Source organism: Lotus japonicus, chromosome 3 (assembly GCF_012489685.1).
Source record: "Lotus japonicus ecotype B-129 chromosome 3, LjGifu_v1.2".
In the NCBI taxonomy this organism is placed as follows: Eukaryota; Viridiplantae; Streptophyta; class Magnoliopsida; order Fabales; family Fabaceae; genus Lotus; species Lotus japonicus.
Genome location: NC_080043.1, coordinates 6,217,572 through 6,238,555, shown reverse-complemented (window position 1 = coordinate 6,238,555; position 20,984 = coordinate 6,217,572). Strand labels below are relative to the sequence as shown.

The following is a 20,984-nucleotide window of genomic DNA, read 5'->3' as shown; positions in this document are numbered from 1 at the left end:
TTTTTCTATTTCTTATTTATTTATATTCTTGCACTCTTATATGGTTTCCTGGCAAGGAATTACGGTCAAACAATCTAATACGTGTCTAGAAACTCATCTACAATTGATTCATAATCAATTCTTGAGAGAAGTTAAGTAACCTCTGGATTTTAGAATTGATTCTAATGAAAGAAAAGTTGATCAAAACATACTACTAGACTCTTTAAAGTTTTGGCGTCGGTGCAAAATGAAAATAAAAAATATTACATATGAAGGAGCAGATGATCAGAACTGTGTCCCGTGGAGTTCAATTTGATTCTGAATTGTATAGGGTCCACATCCCCTGGGAAGGGAAAAAGCTAGGGTCCTCCAAGAATATGTACTACAACTTCCATTCAAATAGAAACACATTTCCCTTGACACGATTTGCTTGTGGTTGTCCCTATTATTTGGTTAAAAGAAAGTGTCTGATAGTAGCAATAATTATTAATCTCAAAGATATAAAATAAAATTAATTTCATATCACTATTAACATACTGTTTTTTTTTAACTTGGATTGAATGACTTTGCTTTGAAGTTTGGAAGCTTGGAAGTTATATGACTCTCCTTTGGAGTTTGGGTTTAGGGTTTGGAATCCTGGATTTGTTTTGAGTCGCTTTAGGTGCACACCTAATTTTACGTTCTATAGTAGGTTTTGTTATTTACATTTTCGACAGTGTTTGGTGAACCCCAAGTGGTGTAGAGTGTAGACACATAGGAATAGAAGAGATAGGAGATAGAGAGAAAAATATGGTGTATGGAAGGCAACATAGATCCTCAGCACCTATTTTCTCTACACCCCTTGGTGCAAATTCTTGGCCATTGATTCATACATTAAATGGTTCAGATTGATGAGTAAAAAGTTGAGTTGGTCAGAAGTTTTAAACACTTGTTATTTTGCTGTTGTAGAGTTACTGTTTTGTGGTTCATGAATCTGATACATTTCAGAAGTAGATCACTTTACTTAAGATAATTTCATAACACTTGTGCATGGAGAGTGCTAGCTAGTACTCTCCACTTCTGCCTCATCTTTTCACAAAGCCTCTTCTACCTAAGATGCATTCTCATGAAACCTAAAACTTCTCGGCCTTAACCATTGACATGTTTTCACCACTGACATAATTTTCTATATGGAGCTGAGGTCATAGTTCCCTAAGGCTTTGAGTAGTTTAAAACAGTTCAAATTTTCACCAAAAAAAAAAAAGAATCATTTAATTCTGAACCACTGTTATTCCTCGAGTTGGTACATCAATGTTTCTCATCACAGTTAAACTTCAAGGGGGAGCTTTGTTTAACATCATTTAAAGCTCCAGATCGTCTTTGCATTCACTTGTGTATCGTATGCATCCGTATCTACTCCAATGATGAGGCTTCATTTTTTGGTGAAACTGACCCTGATAAACTGAAAGAGGAAAAAATATTGGTATTCAGTTGGGAAGTAAAAAGATTGCGTAATTACAATACCTTAAAAGGGAATAAAGCTTTGCATAGGGCACAAGTTTTGAATGCTTTTTCATGTTTGGAGGTTGTAGTAATCTTGGACCAACTTTCTCCACGATAACTTCACATGATAGCAGTCACATTTGACATAGAAGCATTTATTTCGGGTGAATGGTCACTTTCGTCCCTAAAGTTATAGGCGTCGGGCATTTTAGTCCCTATTCTATGGAAATGTTGCCCGTAGTCCTTAATGTTGCAAAACGTCAATCACATTAGTCCCTGGGTTCAATTCCGTCAGTGAACGTTAACGGGAAGGCTGATTTGGCACGTTAAGTGCCCTGTGGAATTTCCACGTGGATTTGAATATCGAGAATTTTTTTGAAAAAACTTAGAAACTTCAATTTAGTCCCCAAGCCAAAATCCACAAATCAATTAACATTAAAAGACATAAATTAACATTAAATGGTCCCTTTGATCAATGCATCAAGCTCCTCATCTCCCCTGATAGTAATCTCTAATCTGCCTTCACCTTCATCTTCTCATCTTCACATCTTCATCATTAAAAACCCAGAAGAAACAATCCATAAACCCACAAAAATCAACCACCCACAACCCAGATTAACATCAGACCTCCATGGTAGCCCCAACCCATCAACAACATAGTCGCACCCCCAGATCTGGCAACCACCGTTCCACCTCCAACACCACTGTCTTCTTCTCTCTCTCACAACTACCACCAAATCTGCCATTAGTGAAAAGCTTTACCTGGCAGGTTGAAGCTTGAAGCTTGATTACCACCGATCACCAACCCTCCCCTCAACCTCCTTCCCTTCCACCGGTTTCCATCACCACCTTCATATCCCATCGAACCCACCATCACCACCATCGCCCCCAACCCCTCAAAAACCCAGAAACCCACCCCCACCGATCAAAATCCCATCGCAACACACCCTCACCATCGCCCCCAACCAAAGCCTCATCTTCAAACCCCCAAATACAACAACCAACCCACAATATCATACACCCCAAAATCCAGTACAATCAGAACAAGATTAAGAACAGGAGAAAGAGACCCACCAAATCCCAACAACCCAGAAGCCCTCACCCACACACCACAACAGGAGAAAGAGAGAAGAAGTTAGAGTGGAAAAATTTCCTTGTCACATGCATCGACTCAGAGATGGAAAGGGATGAGCAGAGGCGAAGAAAATTGAGGCAGATCTAGCGATGGAGATGGAACCAAGAACCTTAATTTGATTTCTATGAGATCGAACAATGAAATCCCGTTCTGGGTTTTCCTCCAGAATCAAAAACCCGGAAACCCGGAAGAAGAAACCCACACTCATTCACACTTATCATTACTTGTCTGCAGCATGGTGATTGTTCCCCTTCTTCATCAGACCAACCTATAATCGCAAGCACCAAACCCATAGCAAGAAAACCCAGAATTGCATCTTCCCAAACCCAGAATCCACATGTTCAAAGACCGAAACCTAGAATCCCATGTTCCCAATTTAATCATGGTAGAACCAGAAGACAACCTTCAAGCCTCACAGATCGGAGAAGCAGAGAACCATGCGAGAGAAAGCCAGATTGCGAGCCCTTCTTCGCCTCTGAAGCAACCACCGCCAGCCATCTTCAACCCAGATCGAGAGTGGACGAAGGAATCGAGAGCGAGAACCAGCCATCGAGAAGGTGTCAGCGATCCAGAGGAGAAGTGGTGGTGGCACGGCCTGTTGTGGTGGTGTTGTGATGAAGAGAAAGAAGAAGAAGAAGAATGGTTTGGATTATTGAAGAAAAATGGTTGAAGAAGAAGGGCTGGGTGGTACGGTGTGTTATGTTTTTCGTTTTTTTAGTAATTTGTTTAGATTAATTAGGGTTATTTTTTGTTTTTGATTATTTTGATTTTTAATTATTTGTTTTTAGTTATTTTGCTTTTTGTTTAAGTATTTGTTTTTAATTATTTTGGGGATTTGGCCAGGGACTGAATTGATGTTTTTTAAGTTTTTCAAAAAAAAAAATTCAATGTTTAAATCCACGTGGAAATTCCACAGGGCACTTAACGTGCCAAATCAGCCTTCCCGTTAACGTTCACTGACGGAATTGAACCCAGGGACTAATGTGATTGACGTTTTGCAACATTAAGGACTACGGGCAACATTTCCATAGAATAGGGACTAAAATGCCCGACGCCTGTAACTTTAGGGACGAAAGTGACCATTCACCCATTTATTTCCTTCACATATTAAAGTCTGCAGTTGGGAAAACCTTGTTATTGCCTCGCTTCTTCGCTTCACATCTTTATAACATGGAAAGAGTAACATGGCAGAATTTAAAGAAGCTCAGGAATTAAAAATTGTAGGGGAAGGAAATAAACAAACGAAGTTTTTGAAAATAAAATACTAGAAGATAACATTTTATACCAACTTTTTTTATTTTTTTGAAAAAATCATTTATCAAGATAATCTTATTTTGGTCGAAAGATATCTATAGGCAGGAAAATTCTGCCTACCAAGTATTTTACCGTGCATTCATTGAGACTCGAACATGAAACTTTTACTTAAACTAAAACAACCTCGTTTGAATTGTAGGTATTTCTTCAAAGTTAGTATAAACGAAGGGAAGTTAGGGAGTGAAAACCAAAGGGAAAAAAGAAATCCACGTGCAGAGAAAAACACTTTAATCTTTTGTTGGGTCCGACATAGAGGGCCACTTGAGATGTGGGCGTTATTTAAGTCAGAGGTGGAGGGCCTTGCCCACATGAATGCAAGGAAATGAGTGGGCCAAATTTACTTTATAGGATATGTTTCTTTAGGTGATGCATCCTTGACGGTAGTGCATGTTTATGAAAAATTTAATTTAATACATATACAATAAAAATAACAAAAATTGAATAAATATAAAGCTGAATTAATCATAAACTGAAAAATCAAAGACTTTTGATTTGATCGAATAGGGTTTTTTTATTTGTTTTTCTGATTCAAACCCGGGACGTATTTGAGAATTCTCCAACCTCATCGCTGGTAGAGTTGGAGAATTCCCTAAGTGACTTTACTAGTGCATATATGTACACATTTCATTTTCTCTATAATCATGTCATATCACTCATATTTGTATATTTCTAAAATTATCTTATGATTTTTATTTATTCATGAAAAATGTATTAAAATAAATATATAGTTACCTAATGGCTACCCGATCACAGTGGTTAAAAGTGTTTGTTTGAGCTCTAAGATTGAGAATTCAAACCTTAGGAGCCACATTTTTGGGAATACCTTTGACTTTCAACACACTTGAATTGAACTAGATTACCTTAATAGAGGATAATTGTGGTTAAAAATAGTATAGTTTTGAACAAACATTTGAGTAATAAAAAGTGATGATGATTGTAATTTATTAGATTATAATTTTTTATGAAGTTAAGATAGCAAAATTGTGAAATAAGTTAAATCATTTTTCAAAAATATGGATTTGAAATTTTTTGTTAGCATTTGGTATATTATGACTTATGAATAAGATGTTCAATACTTTGAATTTTTATTATATTTATCAATTATTATTGTATATTTCAAAAGTTATTTACTACCATCTTGAAAAAGGAAAGTTAAGATTAAAACTAAAATTTGAAACAAATTTATTGGATTTAACTTTAAAAAATGTATTGGAGTACACCTAAAATTAAAACTAAAACAGATGGGAAAAAATCCTAATACATTCTTCGAATTATTAGGTTCTTTTAGGAAAAATGGGCTATGGCTTTGTTAGGGTTTCTTGTTCCCTAGCAGGTTATGGAACGACATCTACATCTCCTGGAGATCAGCGTGTGTGCGACAACCCTGTGCTTGTGAAGAGTGATGAAGAGATTCTAAAAGACTCAGGATCTGGCTAGGATATAATCTTCTTCTTCATCACTAGTTCTGTTGTCGCGACAATTGTTGTTTCCAGTGGCAGGCTTTTCCGTGGAGTACCTCTCTTTTTCCCTGTTTTTATAAACCCTAAAGAAGACCACAAGTTAGACAGTGTAGGCTTGGCGACACAAGGCCGAACCTCCTTAGCGACAACAGTCTGAATAGGGAGACTTCTCCGTCAACGACGGCGCTCCAAGGTCATAATTCCCCTTCCAAAGTGACGTTCACGAAGGCGTGCAACAAAACATCCAATATGACCTTTCTCTATCACAACGACTGCGAGTTCAAGGTCCCTCGATTGTCACTCACAACGATGGTGGCCTTCTTGCTCTAGAGGAGTTTGACGTCGAGGTTCGTTGAACCTGTCTCTGCATTTCGTACCAAAATGGAGGCTTTTTACAAATGGTTGATTGGTGTTCAATTTAAGTTTTGACAGGTGTTGTTTGTTTGGGTTTGAAGCATACATTCATGTTGTTGAGGTTTTTGAGCAAAAAGATTTTGTTGGAATTAGATTTGTGTTTGGGATCCTGTTTAGCCTTACTAGATACATGGGATTTTCAAAATTGTTTAGTTCTTTAGGTGTTTTGGCTTTTGTGATTGCTATTATTGTCCAATCTTCGCTATAGATCATAACTTGTTGCGATTTTATACTTTACAATCTTTTTTAAGATTTTACATATACGTATGCCGATAAATTAAATATTAATCTAATTCGCTAATGCTATTGTATATGATTTTGACTTACATATTAAACGTATTTGAATAGATAAATAGTTACAAGCTATCAAAACAGGTTAAGAAATGGTCATTTTCGAGATCGACCACCTCCATGTGATGCTTAGGTTGCCACATCCTTACCAACCAAAATTGCATAATCTCAAGCCCACATTCATCCCTGGTAACTTGACTATCACTACATGTCTCCAAGGTTTACAAACCCTACGCTTCTCTTGTTGCCAAATAGAAATTTAAGGGCAAAGAAGATCCAAACCTAGATTCAGCTTCCTTAAGCCATCAACAACATCTTCAAAACCTCTAAATCACTCTCGTCATCAAGATTTTCCCACATATCCTCTTCATCAAGGAAAAACTCATTCCCCCATTAACACCCAAATAAGGCTCCTTAACAAAATCACCTTCTTGCCCGATCCTTCCCCAAAGGGAGAAGAATCATAAGAAACTACACTATTGAAGGCCTCCTTTGGCATTGTACTATGCTTCACCGTGCCGGATATAGGAAAAAAAGGTTAGAGCCTTAGAGGAAACCGCGTGCTCACACACCTCCCTTCATTAGTCAAGGACACAATAATGGAAACTATGGTGCTTATGTCAATGAAAACAAGATTTCACATATCTCAAACAACCAATGTAAAAACAAGAATTTGTCATGTTGAGTTTAATATGAGATCAGAGAAACTAAAACTTGACACATTAGTTTCAACGTAGATATATGTTGAGTTCAACGAGAATCCAAACTAAGATACTCATAAAAAACATTATTGATGTTCTCCACACATCTTCAACGAATTTATTTTTCCATTTCCTTAGTTTTCTACACTTTTCATGGCTAACAAATTATAAAATTTTCTAAAACATGATGGTAATGGACTTTGGTCATAGAATGAAAAGCGAAATCAACCAAATGGAATCACAATCCAAATCTTTCACGTTATCAACCTCTGAAAACTCACATGCAACACAAGAACATTCAGAGCTTACTTGACCTATGCTCTCCTGTATGCACATGTACGCACAAGCAATATCACATGCTTCTGCTCAGCAGTACTTTTTGTCCATTTCCACTTTAGCACTAGATATTATACTACAATCACATGACAAAAACTATACTATTATTACATCAAATCTTGAAAATTAAAATCACACTTTAGCTTCACTGCAGTAAAAACATCACAGCTTTGGATCATTTCATATTCACTACCCACAACCCGATCCATTTCTCGGGTTACCCATCAACAAGCCTTTAATGGGTTTCCACACAAACAGTCATTGTAACTAAACGACGCCGGGTCAAGGTGATCGAAGGGTGACCCGATTGGGATGGTTCCACAGAGATGGTTATGGCTCAAATCCAAATGCCCCATAAACTTGGTTGCGGATAGCGAACCGGGTATTTGACCCGTCAAGTTATTATACGACAAATCAAGGGACATAAAATAGGACTTTACCCAAAAAACATCGGGTATGGTACCGGAAAACCCGTTTCGGCTCAGGTTCAGGATACCCATACCCGAGTTACTCAACAAAGTGGGAGGTATTTGACCCGACATAGAGTTACCGTCCAATTTTACCGTAGAAAGAACCCGCATTTTTCCAAGCTTGACCGGGATCGAACCGGTTATCCGGTTCGACGATAAATCCAGATCTGCGAGCCGCTTCATATTCAGCACCGACTCCGGAATTGAACCGCTGAGTTGGTTACGGTTCAGCAACGCGCGACTCAGCATACCGAGTTTTCCGAAATCGCAGGGCAACTCGCCGGCGATTCGGTTGTTGCTGAGGTCTAGGTGCTTGAGTGCGGCGAGATTGACAATTGAAGCTGGAATCTCGCCGGAGATGGCATTGTCGCCGAGGTTCATGACGGTGAGTTGCCGGAGGTTCCCGATGTCGGCGGGGATCGAACCAGAGATTTGGTTACCGGTGAGGTCGAGGATTCGGAGGGAGGAGAGTGAGGTGATGCAGGGAGGGATTTCGCCGGAGATGGCTTTCCAGTCGGCGACGGCGAGGGTGGAGAGGCTGTCAAGCTTGCAAATCTCCGGCGAGAGTTTTCCGGTCATGTAACCGGAGCGGTTTTGAAAGATGGGGTCTTCAGACTCGCCGCGGAGGCTGATATCGGTGACGCGGCCAGTGGTGGGGTCGCAGGCGACGCCGTAAAAGCTCCGGCAGTCGTTGCCTGACCAGGTTTTGAAAATGCCGAGGGATGACGACTCGGTCAGGGCAGTTTTGAAGGCTGTAAGTGCTGCCAGGTCTGACGGCGGGCAGGACTTGACGGCGGAGATAACGGCGAAGAGAAGAAGCAGAGTTAGGAAGGAGAGTGAGGAAGCCATGTGGTTGTGTTTGTGTCGTTTGTGTTGAATGCAGATGCAAATGCAATATTGCAATGAAGGTGAGTCTGCATGGTTTATATACACGTGGTTTGGTGAATAAAAACTACTTTTGCGGTACATAAATACTGGGTTACTGATGGTGGTGTGGTGTGTTAGTTAATATTTTAAAAATTGGACGGTAACTCAGCCTAAACAACTATGGATAAAGAGTTTAGAGAAAAGGAAAAAACAATGTAACGTGGGTTTTTGTTATAGTTGAGTGGTTTGCACATGCAACATCAACATGCATATGTTGGGATTAGCTTAATTAAGCATCTGAGAGTCATAATAGCAAATTAGCAATGATAACAACTTTAAGGAGAATTTCAAAAAAAATTAATTAGGGGAATACTTTGTTTTTTTTTTTTTTTTACTTTCTACGGGCTTAAAGTCCAAAACTACCCTCTAAGTAGAGTATTACAAGAACAAACAAAGAAAGAGACTAAACAGACAAGACTACAAGAGTATTACAATTCATAGCTAGTGAGTCAACATAACTCCATTTGCTTCTCTATATGTACGCTTTACTAAGACTTGATCAAAGCTACTAAGCAGCCGTTTAATCACCTTGATGAGAGCAGCAGAGGGGTTGCAATAATGCAATCTAGCAGATGAATCCGTCTAGAATTATATTATTGAAAAAATTTAATTGGGTTCAATTTTTGTTCTTTATATATATATTGTACTGTACTATATATGCTGCTATGTGCAGCGTCTCTATGATTATTGATGTGTCTGTTGAACTTTATTATCTCAATGATTATCACATTTGATGTCTAGGATTTTATGATGAAACGGCTCTTTGCGTTCGGTGAATTTCCCTGAATTCAGTGATTTCAGGTTATAGACTTTCTTTATTTGAGTGGGTTGTAAATTAGTATTATTACATGCTAGTAAAAAGTTCTTATGGCCAATCATGGTTGGCGCCGAAAAATCTCATCACCCTGCCCAAATCTATGATGGACATAATATTTGTCAGATTGTGGTCATCATTAGAATTTGCTTTGCTATAGGGTGAAAAATGTAAAACAACTAACGGGATGGTGCCCTTATACAATCCATAAAAAAAGTGATATGACATGATTTTTTTAGAAAGGAAATGAGCTCATTATCACTTAATCAAAGAAGAAACATAAGTTTTTTTTTCTAGGGAAATGTTGTTGTTAGGAATGTTTATAAATTAATCTCTCCTCCGTGTTGAACCCTGAACTCTTTACCTTTCATTCCTCTCTAACTGTTATGTTTCGTAGCTCTTACCACTTGAACTTACCCTTAGGGACAAAGAAGAGCATAGATAAGAATACTAACTAAACCATCCGGACACTCATCAATCCACATAAAATAACGTGTTGAAAGTGCAACTTAGTCATAAAATCAACAGTTAAATTAATTTTTCTACGCCTAACAAAATTTGAAATGAACTAAAAATGTTGGAATGCATAAATACAACCACGAACACTAGAAGTCAAATAAGACACATTTGAATGCGAACACGTCCACACTCCATGTAGCACGACACTATATGTGATCTCAAAGACAACATCACGAAAGACAAGCTCCAAAGATAAAGATATAGTCCACCGCAGCACTAGAGTTTCAGCCAACACTATCAACAAAGTCCCATATTCTTTAGCCAAAGCATAAGCAAGAGTCTCTCCCCGAACTTACGAGCCACCATAAACCCACAAGTTCACCAGACTTAAAAGCGACATTCGTGTTTATGTTGATGTCTGTCTCTACCTACATAACTCAATGCGACATCAATATCGTCCTTCAGACGGTGCGAAAGGTAGAGGAAGGTGGGAAAGAGGCGGAGGAATAGAGGGGCAGCGGTGGGGAGGGAGGGAGAAAGGGGGTAGGAGAAGGCGGGTGAGTAGTGGTGGTGAAGGAGGAGAAACAAGGGGTGAAAGGAGAGGGAAGTGGTTAAAGGAGATATATTTAAATTTTTAATGCAGGGATTACATTGAGCCTGAATACACAATTTCAGGAACCAAATTGACACCCAAGGATGAAAGTAGATGACACTACAACTTCAAGGACCAAATATACTATTCACTCTTTTTTGTTCCCTTTATTTGTTTTTGGCCATTGATAACATATTAACATCCAATAAAAGTTGTGCTTCATTCAACGAAACGGTGAGCAATTCATGATTCATCGATAACCCTCTTTGCTTCTCCATCGTTGTTGTTCATCAAACACAGATTTTTATCCAAATCATCATCGATTGCATCAAATTTCACAGAGAACAACGTCATTAGGTTTATCTCTCGTTCTTCTTTCCTCTGTTGTTCCTTAGTTGATGTAATTCTCTTGAAGAATTTTGAGAGAGTGTGGACATTGATTTTTAGGGTTTTGTTTCGGGATCATATTGTACGAATCGATTGGGGGTTTGATTCAATCAACTTCATCGCTTGCAAATTTTCACTCTATTATCATATGAATTCACCTGTAGGTAGCTTTTGCTTTAGGATTTCTCGGTTTGTAGGATCTGGTCTAGGATTTGATTGGTTTTTATGGTTTCATATGAATTTACATGAACTTTTACTTTATAGGGTATTGGAATTTTTTCAAGGTTGATTTTCATCTGAAGATTTCAGGGGAAAGTTAGGTAATGGCATGTTATTGTATGCCAATTTGATGACACTTAGGTAATGAAACTTAGGTCATGACACATGTGCTCAATGATTACAAAGGCAGAGAAAAAAGTTGGTATTTTTACATGAAGTAGCAAGGATGCAAGCTTAATGTTGGCTAGTTTAAATTGGCCTGGAAGTTTTACATTTTCATTATCAGTTAAACTGTTTTAGATAAAATGACTTAGGAGCATTCACATTTTAGAATTTGCTTTTGAGTTATTATCAGTTTGTGTTCTAACTTCTAAGCAGGGTTTTGTTGTGGATGACTTCTGGTCTGAAATTCATATTTTTTTGTTTGTGATCTGTACTCTTTATTAGGGCATTAATTGTTAATATACAACACTACATTCTTTTTGTAAGTTTTAAATGACATCATATATCAGAACGAAATAAACTCAGTCAGACTTTAAATTTAACTGCATCATCTGAAAATCTTTTTAGCTTGCTTGTCAAACAGTGAGTTGCTGTAAGCTACACCATTTCTCTTGGCTGTTATCTAATGGATAAGGGACCACCTCATAGCCTTTTTGTTAATGATGGTTCGTTCATGGCGAGGTTCAAGCAGCTTCAACAAGAGCAGGGGAAGGGGAAGAATACCAAATTAGAGGATTCTAAACCAATTAAAGTTGTTTCTAGACCGCTGACTCCTAATCCTTCCATTGGTAAGGCTACTGATGCACGAAAAACTTCCCAGGCTGGTTCTAGTGGCAAACTTGCTTTCAGTTTAAAGCAAAAATCAAAGCTAGTTCCACCCCCTATTAAGTTGACTGATGAGGATGAAGAAGAAACTAATGCCGGGGATGTTTCAAATGACGCACCGTCGAAACGGCAAAAGTTGGGTCAGGATGATGATGCTGAGCAATCATCAAGACCACTTGATGTTGGTAATTACTTCTCACATAAGCTATATGCACATGTTTGGTTTGTGGTTAGTATTCTATTTCCCATCAAATGCATGAGGGAGGAATTATCAAGTAAAATAATCAAATAATGGTTCTATGTTGTGATCCATGTAGTGTGTCATGATGTAATTATCCCAAAAGTTTAAGCTATTGGGTAAATAACGCATGAATGGTTTAATATTATATTTCTTACATGCACCCTCATGCAAAAGCCCAATGGGCTTGAAGCGTGGACAATGCATAGACAACCTACCTACCTTGTGCTTTTTATTCAACTTTTTATTAGAATAATTATAGACACATCAAGGATCAAACTCTAGACCACTTTGTCATAGAGGCTCTGATAGCATTTCATGAACTAACATATGAAAATAAGATCAAAATAATTTATAGGTAGGTCATAAGTTATTTTCATAAGCTTGCCTAGACATTTGCATTAACGTATATGCTATAAGGTAAAGCTCAAATAAGATCTTCCAAATACAGCCTAAGTAGACGAAGAGTAAAAATCAGTTGTCTTTTTGGGTGTCTTTGTGAATCATGTACTGAACTTCCTTGATTTAGTTGAAGGAAGATTGAAAGTTGGTTGCCTCAGCTAAATGAGGCATACAATTGCATTCATACTATTTATTGCTTCCATTTTTCTTCTCATATAAACTATAAAGTAGAGTCCTCCTCTACATTAAGCTCAGTTTCATTACTGAAGGGGTAATTAGTATATTCCTTCTTTGCCAAGTGAAGTGGCATTTAGTTGAAGGAAGATTGAAGTTGGTTGCCTCAGCTAAATGAGACATACAATTTGCATTCACAGTTTCACACTGCTTTTTGCATCCTTTATCTTCTCGTATAAAGTAGAGCCTTCCTCTACGTTAAGCTCAGTTTCATTACTGAAGGGGTAATCGGTATATTCCTTCTTTGCTAAGTGAAGTGGCATTCAGCAAAGAGGAGAAAGTGTCTTGAATATTTTGTATCATGAATGCAGCTTATTCCTCATGTACCTATCAAGAATGGTGTATTGGCACGCCTGCTACGAGAGTAATTTCCATTCCCTTGTTCATGCTCTCGGTATTAATAAGTTTTATAAGTGATATGCAGCACCTCCTTCACCTAGTGATCCTACTGTGAAGAAAGTTGCTGACAAACTAGCAAGTTTTGTGGCAAAAAACGGAAGGCAATTTGAGGATGTTACACGCCAAAAAAATCCTGGCGATACACCTTTCAAGTATGTTTAGAGTGAACTCATAACTATGTTGCCTTGATCTTTTGCTTAATGTTCCTAGTTTCGAATGTAATGTAAATATGTGTTGTTTGTTTTAACATGCAGGTTTTTATTTGATGAACGATGTGCTGACTACAAATATTATGAATATAGGCTCGGACAAGAGGAAAAGACCCTTTTGCAGTATAGGGAACCACAGGCAATTCATTATGGTTAGTTTTTGTTATGAGTTTGGAATTTGATAAAATAATACTTGTATTTCATTCATAATACTTGACTAGACTACAATATATATATAGACTAACAAAGAGATTAAAACAAACTAAATCTATCTCAACCTATATCTATTTAAATAGATATTATCTCTATTTAAATAGATACTAATCTAAAATAGATAAACAAATCTTAACTATATCTCTATGAGATAGCACTAATAATAAACTAAATCTTAACAGATATTCAACACTCCCCCTCAAGCTAAAGCTTACTTAGCTTTAAGCTTGTAACAAATCTAACCCAAGAAGAAAATTATCTTAATAGATATCCCTTAATAATGACGGTCTTGGCGAATCTCTGAATTGAATAACTTTCAAACTTCTAGTAAATCCTTGGCGGCAAAAAACAACTTCTCATACTTGATCTGGCTGAAATTGATGCAAGACAAAAACCAATTCTTCTGGAGTGTCGTAGGGTAGCTGAGCCAGCAAACAAGGGCGAAAAACCAGCAACAATACGCCCGAAAACAAAACAAGGCTGAAGCAACAACTCACCAACAACAACCACACAGAAATAAAACATACTTGAGGTCGATCGATTGATGGCTTCTAAGACAAACAATGGTGTCAACTTTGACACAGACAACTCTCAAACATTAGAGAGTGGGCCAGCGCAACTCGCAGCTGAAGCCCTAAAACCAACAAACCAAACAATCGAGACAAAACAAACGAAGGTGACACTGTCACCTTCAAAACCAAATTGCATAAAGTCAGCCAAGATCAATATAATAAGAGCATCTCGAACAATGAGACGCAAACAACAACTCAAGTCTCAAAAACCAATGCGGAACCTGAGCGTCAAAACAGAGTTAAAACTCTAAACCAAACCAAACCAAACCAAACTAAACCAAACCAAACCAAACCAAACCAAACTTGGCCAACAATGAGAGATGGCACAACACACGTCAAAACAGAGGATCCTTAAAACCAAACCTAGCTGATACACAAAGAGGACCAGCGAGAACAAAGCAGCGGAGAGAGCGGCGCAATCTGGCTGATACACAAAGAGGACCAGCGAAAACAAAGAAGCGGAGATAGCGGCGCGTGGACTTCACACGCAGAGAGATGGGAGGCGCGTGGCTTGGAATCCGGCGGCGGTGGCTGACTGTAGTCTCTAAGATACTTAACAATACCTAACACTTCCCCTCAAGCTATAGCATATATGTCATATGCATAGCTTGTAACAAATATAATTAAGATTTAACAATATCCAGATCCTCCCCTCAAGCTAGAGCATATATGTCATATGCATAGCTTGTAACAAATATAATTAACTTGAGAAGTCGCTGCTGCCGGAGAGAGATATTCCCAATAATAGTCCAAAATTTATACACCAACAAACCACACAATGCAAAACCAATTCTGCACTTTAATAGAGAGCAAAAATCTTTTCCAACTCCAAAACCACACTGTGCCATCAAAGAAACAAGAAACCAAAACAAGAAACTAGAGCCAACCATGTTCTGAATCTTAAGATCCTTAAATTTAGCGTTGAAACAAGTTTTTGAGTAATACGAGCATACTTCCTTGCTGCCAATCTGGACCAATGGACTTCTGGAATGGAACAGGGAGGAGAGGAAGACCGGTTCTGGGCAAGAACCGCCAAAAACCGAGAACTGAAATTCTTAGAATCTGGAGAACATGTGGGCAAAAAGGAAAGAGAACAAGCGTGAGGGCACCATGTGTCTTGCCACAACTACACCAATTGTAGTTTTAAGTCCTAGTTTAGACTACCAAGAGTAACCAAAAGTGATAACTACTGTCCACCAAACCACTGCTCCATCAACAACTTGCAAACGAAACCCAAAGATGCAAAAACCACAGTAACAGAATTCCACAGTAGCATGGTTCAGACACTTTAACACGAGTCACGGCCACAAACGACACGCAAGAAGGGCAGATATGGAGAAACCGACCGCTGGAACAGAATCAAGAGAGCATGGCGAACCTTTCTGTGGAAGCGGCATCACGAACGATGGCTGGGAAGGCGGCACAGCGAACCGACCGTTGATTTGATAGTGGTTGAACATTACTAGGGTTCCAAGAGAAAGGGAGCCATAATCAGAAAGAAACGAGGCCGTAAGAAAACGGCTAGAACTAACAAGCGGAAGCAAAGTAAGAAAAATAAATCCAAAGAGATTTGGAAAGTCACCATGAGGGGGCTCACGGGGGAGGAGCCCCCTCACAGCGGAGGGATCAAAACTAGCTCTGATACCAACTTGAATTTGATAAAATAATACTTGTATTTCATTCATAATACTTGACTAGACTACAATATATATATAGACTAACAAAGAGATTAAAACAAACTAAATCTATCTCAACCTATATCTATTTAAATAGATATTATCTCTATTTAAATAGATACTAATCTAAAATAGATAAACAAATCTTAACTATATCTCTATGAGATAGCACTAATAATAAACTAAATCTTAACAGATATTCAACAGTCTCATTGTGGGCAAGAAATCTGACAGTTATTGCAACATACAAGATTTAAATAATTTGATAGATAAGATCATAGTAGTCAAGATCGCGACTAAAATTGCTTAATCGCTTAATTATGTGACTAATGGTTCCCTGGGCGATTAAAATCTCATATGTTATCTTTTTCTGGCTTAATCATGGCATAATAGTCAGATTAGTTGCCTCCATAATCACACCAGAAAGTATTTTTTTTTTCTTTGTTATTTATGCTATTTTATATGCATACATATGAATTTATAAGCATATATATTTGCTAAATCCTATGCTTTTGTGATTTACGATTAACACCCCCCCCCCCCCCTCTTTGACTACAGTCACAATCCCTATTATGACTTCTATGGATAAGATATAACCATGTTCTCAGAATTATTTTACAATCTGTGAGAGGTTAAACCGCTAATATGTGACATTATTGGGCTTCCTAGTCAATGATGTCTCATCATGAAGAAAATTATAATTTCACATTTTTTAAGAGTTATTTGTAATAACTGCAATGATTTTATTGGTATGGGTTGATGCTTGAATCAGTAGCCATATTTCATGCTTCTTTCACCTGCCAATATGTAGATATGTGAAGAGTTGCCATGGTTGTACTATATTCGGTAGCATTTTTTTAATTGGGCTCCCTGGCTCTCTCTGGTCCCTGGAATATGCTTTCTGTTTTCTCTTGACGTGGGTTTATTTGAACTTGGTGTGTAATGGTGAACAATTCAATTTATAAGGGGTACAAGCAGTGGCGGAGCCATGTTGAGACAGGGGAGGGCTGCAGCCCCCCATAGGTCACGTTTTAATTGGTATATATATGTACCTACGCATAATATTTTATATGATGTGTGTTGTCCCAATGGTTGTTACTCATGCTGTATTACTGGTAGGTAGCGTCTTCAATTCCTGCCCAAGCCATTTTTTAATTATATTCCATTTTGACAAGCTTGTTTGTGTTTTTTCTAGGTATGTAAATTTGTACAATTAATTAGTGCAAGAATTAAAATATTATTTTATTGCAAGAGGAAAGCTAATAGTCTTTTTTTGGTACAAAGAAAAGCTAATAGTCTTAGAGCATAACATTAATATATAAATTTCTCTAATAACTAAAAGAATATTATTAGTATAACTTATAATAAATTTTCAATAAGTATATAATTTAGTTTAGTCATTAATTTTTATGTATATATGTCTATATAAGTCCATTCGAAATAAAAATCTTTAATTTATGTTTAATATTTTATTTTAATTTAGCCCCCTCATTATATTTTTTCTAGTTCCGCCACTGGGTACAAGCATATCGTCTTCCAGACCAGCAAATGGTCCTCAGAGGTCTTCTGAGCAGCGGCCAACTTACCAAATCCCTGCTTCTGCTTTATATGAAAGTGGTGATGTACCAAGAACTTCGGGATCTTCAGTGCAAGCATTATCAGTTGTAAGCTCTGGTAAGGGATATATATACAGCAGGGTTGATTTGGTTTTGTATTTTTCTTCTTTGATTCATCTGTTTAATCTGGCATTTAACTGTCATTTTGAATTAGATCAAGGTTTGGTTGATTCAAAATTGCTTAGTTGCATTGCATTTAAAAGATGTGGAGATATAGGGACTGTTTCAGTTCTAGAAAATCTTCTCATAGGTTTTGTGTGTAACTTTTTTGTTGACGCATGCATTTTTATATATCTGTTGCAGCTGAGCCCAGTGGATCATCAAATGCTGATTCTTTAGCACTAATGGAGTTCTACATGAAGAAAGCTGCACGGGAAGAAAGGTCAAAACAACCTAAGCAGTCAAAAGATGAGATGCCCCCTCCTGCTTCTCTTCAAGGTACAAATTTTGAGTGCAATCGTGACCGAGTGTTTCTTGGTCCTGGATACATTTTAGTTAAAACGGTCTGAATTCTAGTCTTTGTTTCAATGGAGTAATCTTATGATTGCTTCCTTTTGGATTCAGGGAAGAAAGGCCATCATATGGGTGATTATATTCCCCTTGAAGAACTTGAGAAGTTCATGGCTAGCTGTAATGATGCTGGAGCACAGAAAGTTTTGAAGGAGACTGCAGAGAAGGCCAAAATCCAGGCGGATAATGTGGGCCACAAGCTTCTATCAAAAATGGGTTGGAAAGAAGGTGCTGTATACTTTTCTCAGTTTTATGCCTTTCAAGAGGATTAATGAATCATTAATGCATTTTATGTTAGCATGTTTAAGAAAATTTGCCTTTTGATATGGAATGTAACTACAGAACTTGCTTCAAGTTTTTGCCTTGTCTGATTTAAATAATTTGTTATATATTATTGAAGACTATTACATGATAATTACATTTATGTGATATTTATAAATTTATATATCCGTGATATCTTGCACTGCTAACCATTATTATAATCTTATATCCAGGTGAGGGTTTAGGCGGCTCCAGGAAGGGTATTTCGGATCCTATCATGGCGGGAAATGTTAAGAAAGATCACTTGGGAGTAGGTGCTGTCCAACCTGGGGAGGTGACTTCTGAAGATGACATATATGAGCAGTACAAAAAGCGCATGATGCTTGGCTACCGTCACAGACCCAATCCTCTGGTAAATGACCTCTCTATTCTGAACCGTTTTGCAGTGGTGACACGGTGAGTTACTTAACCTGTTCTCATGTTGTAATTGTTTTGTTTTTACAGAACAATCCTCGCAAGGCGTATTACTGAACATCACGAATGAAGCCTTGTGCCATGTTCATTGTTGGAGATATGGATTGATGTGGTAATAGGCTAACAGGATTTTGTAAACATTTATGTTTTATGATAGGTTTTGCATATGTTGAACATGATATTTTTCTTGTATTATTGGAGGGTAGGGATATGGTTGTGGTTTATCGACCACAAGTTAGCAAACGAAGGTAATGTTTTCACTGTTGGGCTTCGGAATATGTTATCTTTCACTGGCACTCTTGAGCCTGAAAGCTTGTTCATTTCAAGTTGCTTAGCAATTTTTCGACTTAGCTATTGCGCGGTGCGCTTTGATATTCTAGTCACTCCAATAATATTCGGTTGTTAACTTCTTATTGGTTTAGTTTTGTAGCAGTAAATTTTTTAGGTATCTGTATTATTGAAAATCATTAACTTTAGTATCTTGTTTTTCAGTTGAATTCCTGAATTTTTTTCTTTTGGTCTGAAGTTCCTGAAAGAGGATTAATAGTCATACCTAAAAAGTTTAGTATTTTCCCATTTTGAATGTAATTTATTTGTTATTTTAGTTTTCAGAGATTGAGATATCTGTTTCGAATTCACAGGGGGGTTTAAGTAGAAAAAAGACTAAAATCAATAATTGTCAATAATACAGGGGTCATCACCACTATTATTGGATCTTTGACAAACCACACCTCATTTCAATCGTCATCGCAACACTAGCCATCGTGAGCAAAACCTTCTACTCCGACAAACCAAATCTTGTCCCAACCTCCCTCTCTATTATGGTCTACAATATTTCTTCCTTACTAGATGCAAACCGACCCACTCTATCCTCCCTTGCTAGCCAAACCAAAAAACCTAGCCTCCAACCACCTAAATAGTGATGTTGCCTCCTTCATCGAGTCATCATCGTTTCTCCGATCACCCTTTGAGTCGCCATCGCCGTTACACCTCGCCATAAACTCCTTAAGTGAAACCCAGTAACCTCTTGAACCACCAAAGGCCAAATGACTTTAGCAAAGTTTAGAAATCAAATCCATGCGGGACCTGCCTCTCAGGTGGCACTTAAATTATCTTCCCCCACCTGGAATTTTCACGCACATTTAATTTTTTTTATAAATTAGAAAAAAATCCTTTTATTCAGCCACTCTTCCATATCAAACTAAATCACCTTAGGTTGAATCGTGGTTCCATGTTTGAACTTCATCGACATGGAACTGAACACCCACTAGTTGGTTCTTGCTTAGCACATATTGCACCCTTGCCTGTTAATTCCCAAACAAACAACTAGGCACTATTGAAATTCAAGCATGGTGTATGATGGGAAAAGATTTTGAGCGTCATTGTGTCATACTTTTTCCTATAATTCTATTTGTGCGAGGGACAAAACAAAAACAAAGAGATATATGTACTAATAATGATTTTCCTCTTGTTTTATTACCTATAAAGTGCGGTAGGTTAAAATGAGAAATAAGTGAATGGAAAGTTTGTTGGGGAACAGACAAAATGAAACTAATAATTATTGCCTAATCAAAAAGCATATATCCAGTCACTGGTAAATTAGTTGAAAAGTTTGCAAGTTGTTCTGCCAGGAGAATTTACTTTTGCAAATAGCTAAAATCGACCAATAATCAGAGGTCATGACATATAAAAAGCTTCAAAACATTTCTAGCTTTGTTGCTTTTAGAGACAGTCACACATCAATATTAAGGAATAAGGATCAGTGGATGCATGGACATTAGGCAACAGCTTGAATAATCAGTTATATAAGCTTTGGCATCAACTTGAACTAAAGGTTTCTTATTAGTGTAATCTAAGTTAACGATATGCATGTGAACATAAACAAAAGTTGTTGCTACAACTGGAGCTAGTAAACATCTTAATCTTTCTGCGTTCTCGTCAGGGGCGGATTCACCACCTGGCTTGCCTGGGCCCTTGCCCAGGCTCAAAGGAAATAATTTTTTTTTCTTTGGACCAGATAAGCATTTGGGTCCAAAAAAAGAAGAGAGAAAGGGCAAAATTGGGTGAAGGTGAAGCAGGGTGATTGGGTGAAGGAGGATGAGGGTGAGTGAACTGTGAAGAGGGTTGTATATGTGGGTGAGGGTGAGTGAAGCAGGGGTAGCGGCCTGTGGGTGGTTTCTTCAAAATCGATTTTCTCTCCCAAAATCGGATCTGACCGAAGCTGGAAATCTTAGTTTCTGCATTCTTGTTCTTTCACTCTGCAACTCTCATCCACTTTTGTTCTCTGCATGCACAATACTTTAGGTAGAAATTCCAGCATCAAGAAAGCTAATTGTCGTTGTTTGTTGCAGAAAGAAAAAAAAGAGAGAAGG

At 37.7% G+C, this 20,984-nt stretch overlaps 2 protein-coding genes across 7 annotated transcripts; one reads left to right on the top strand and one right to left on the bottom strand.

The window, feature by feature from the left end:
• Positions 1-7,000: 7,000 nt before the first annotated feature.
• Positions 7,001-8,489, bottom strand: LOC130745296 (DNA damage-repair/toleration protein DRT100-like). The gene has a single exon (XM_057597477.1). It carries the CDS (start codon positions 8,429-8,431, stop codon positions 7,337-7,339), a length of 1,095 nt encoding a protein of 364 aa, XP_057453460.1. The 5' UTR covers positions 8,432-8,489; the 3' UTR covers positions 7,001-7,336.
• A 1,951-nt stretch (positions 8,490-10,440) lies between these two features.
• LOC130745295 (SURP and G-patch domain-containing protein 1-like protein) lies at positions 10,441-19,023 on the top strand. 6 transcript variants are annotated; one of them, XM_057597476.1, is made up of 9 exons: positions 10,487-10,608; positions 11,567-11,993; positions 13,107-13,233; positions 13,336-13,442; positions 17,258-17,425; positions 17,671-17,805; positions 17,932-18,105; positions 18,372-18,550; positions 18,643-19,023. In XM_057597476.1, exons 2-9 carry the CDS (start codon positions 11,609-11,611, stop codon positions 18,667-18,669), a joined length of 1,302 nt encoding a protein of 433 aa, XP_057453459.1. In that variant the 5' UTR covers positions 10,487-10,608; positions 11,567-11,608; the 3' UTR covers positions 18,670-19,023. The 6 variants fall into 6 exon arrangements, with proteins under 6 accessions (XP_057453454.1, XP_057453459.1, XP_057453455.1 ...); XM_057597472.1 differs by having other exon boundaries at positions 10,565-10,731; XM_057597474.1 differs by having other exon boundaries at positions 10,565-10,731; positions 11,551-11,993.
• The last annotated feature ends 1,961 nt before the right edge of the window (positions 19,024-20,984 follow it).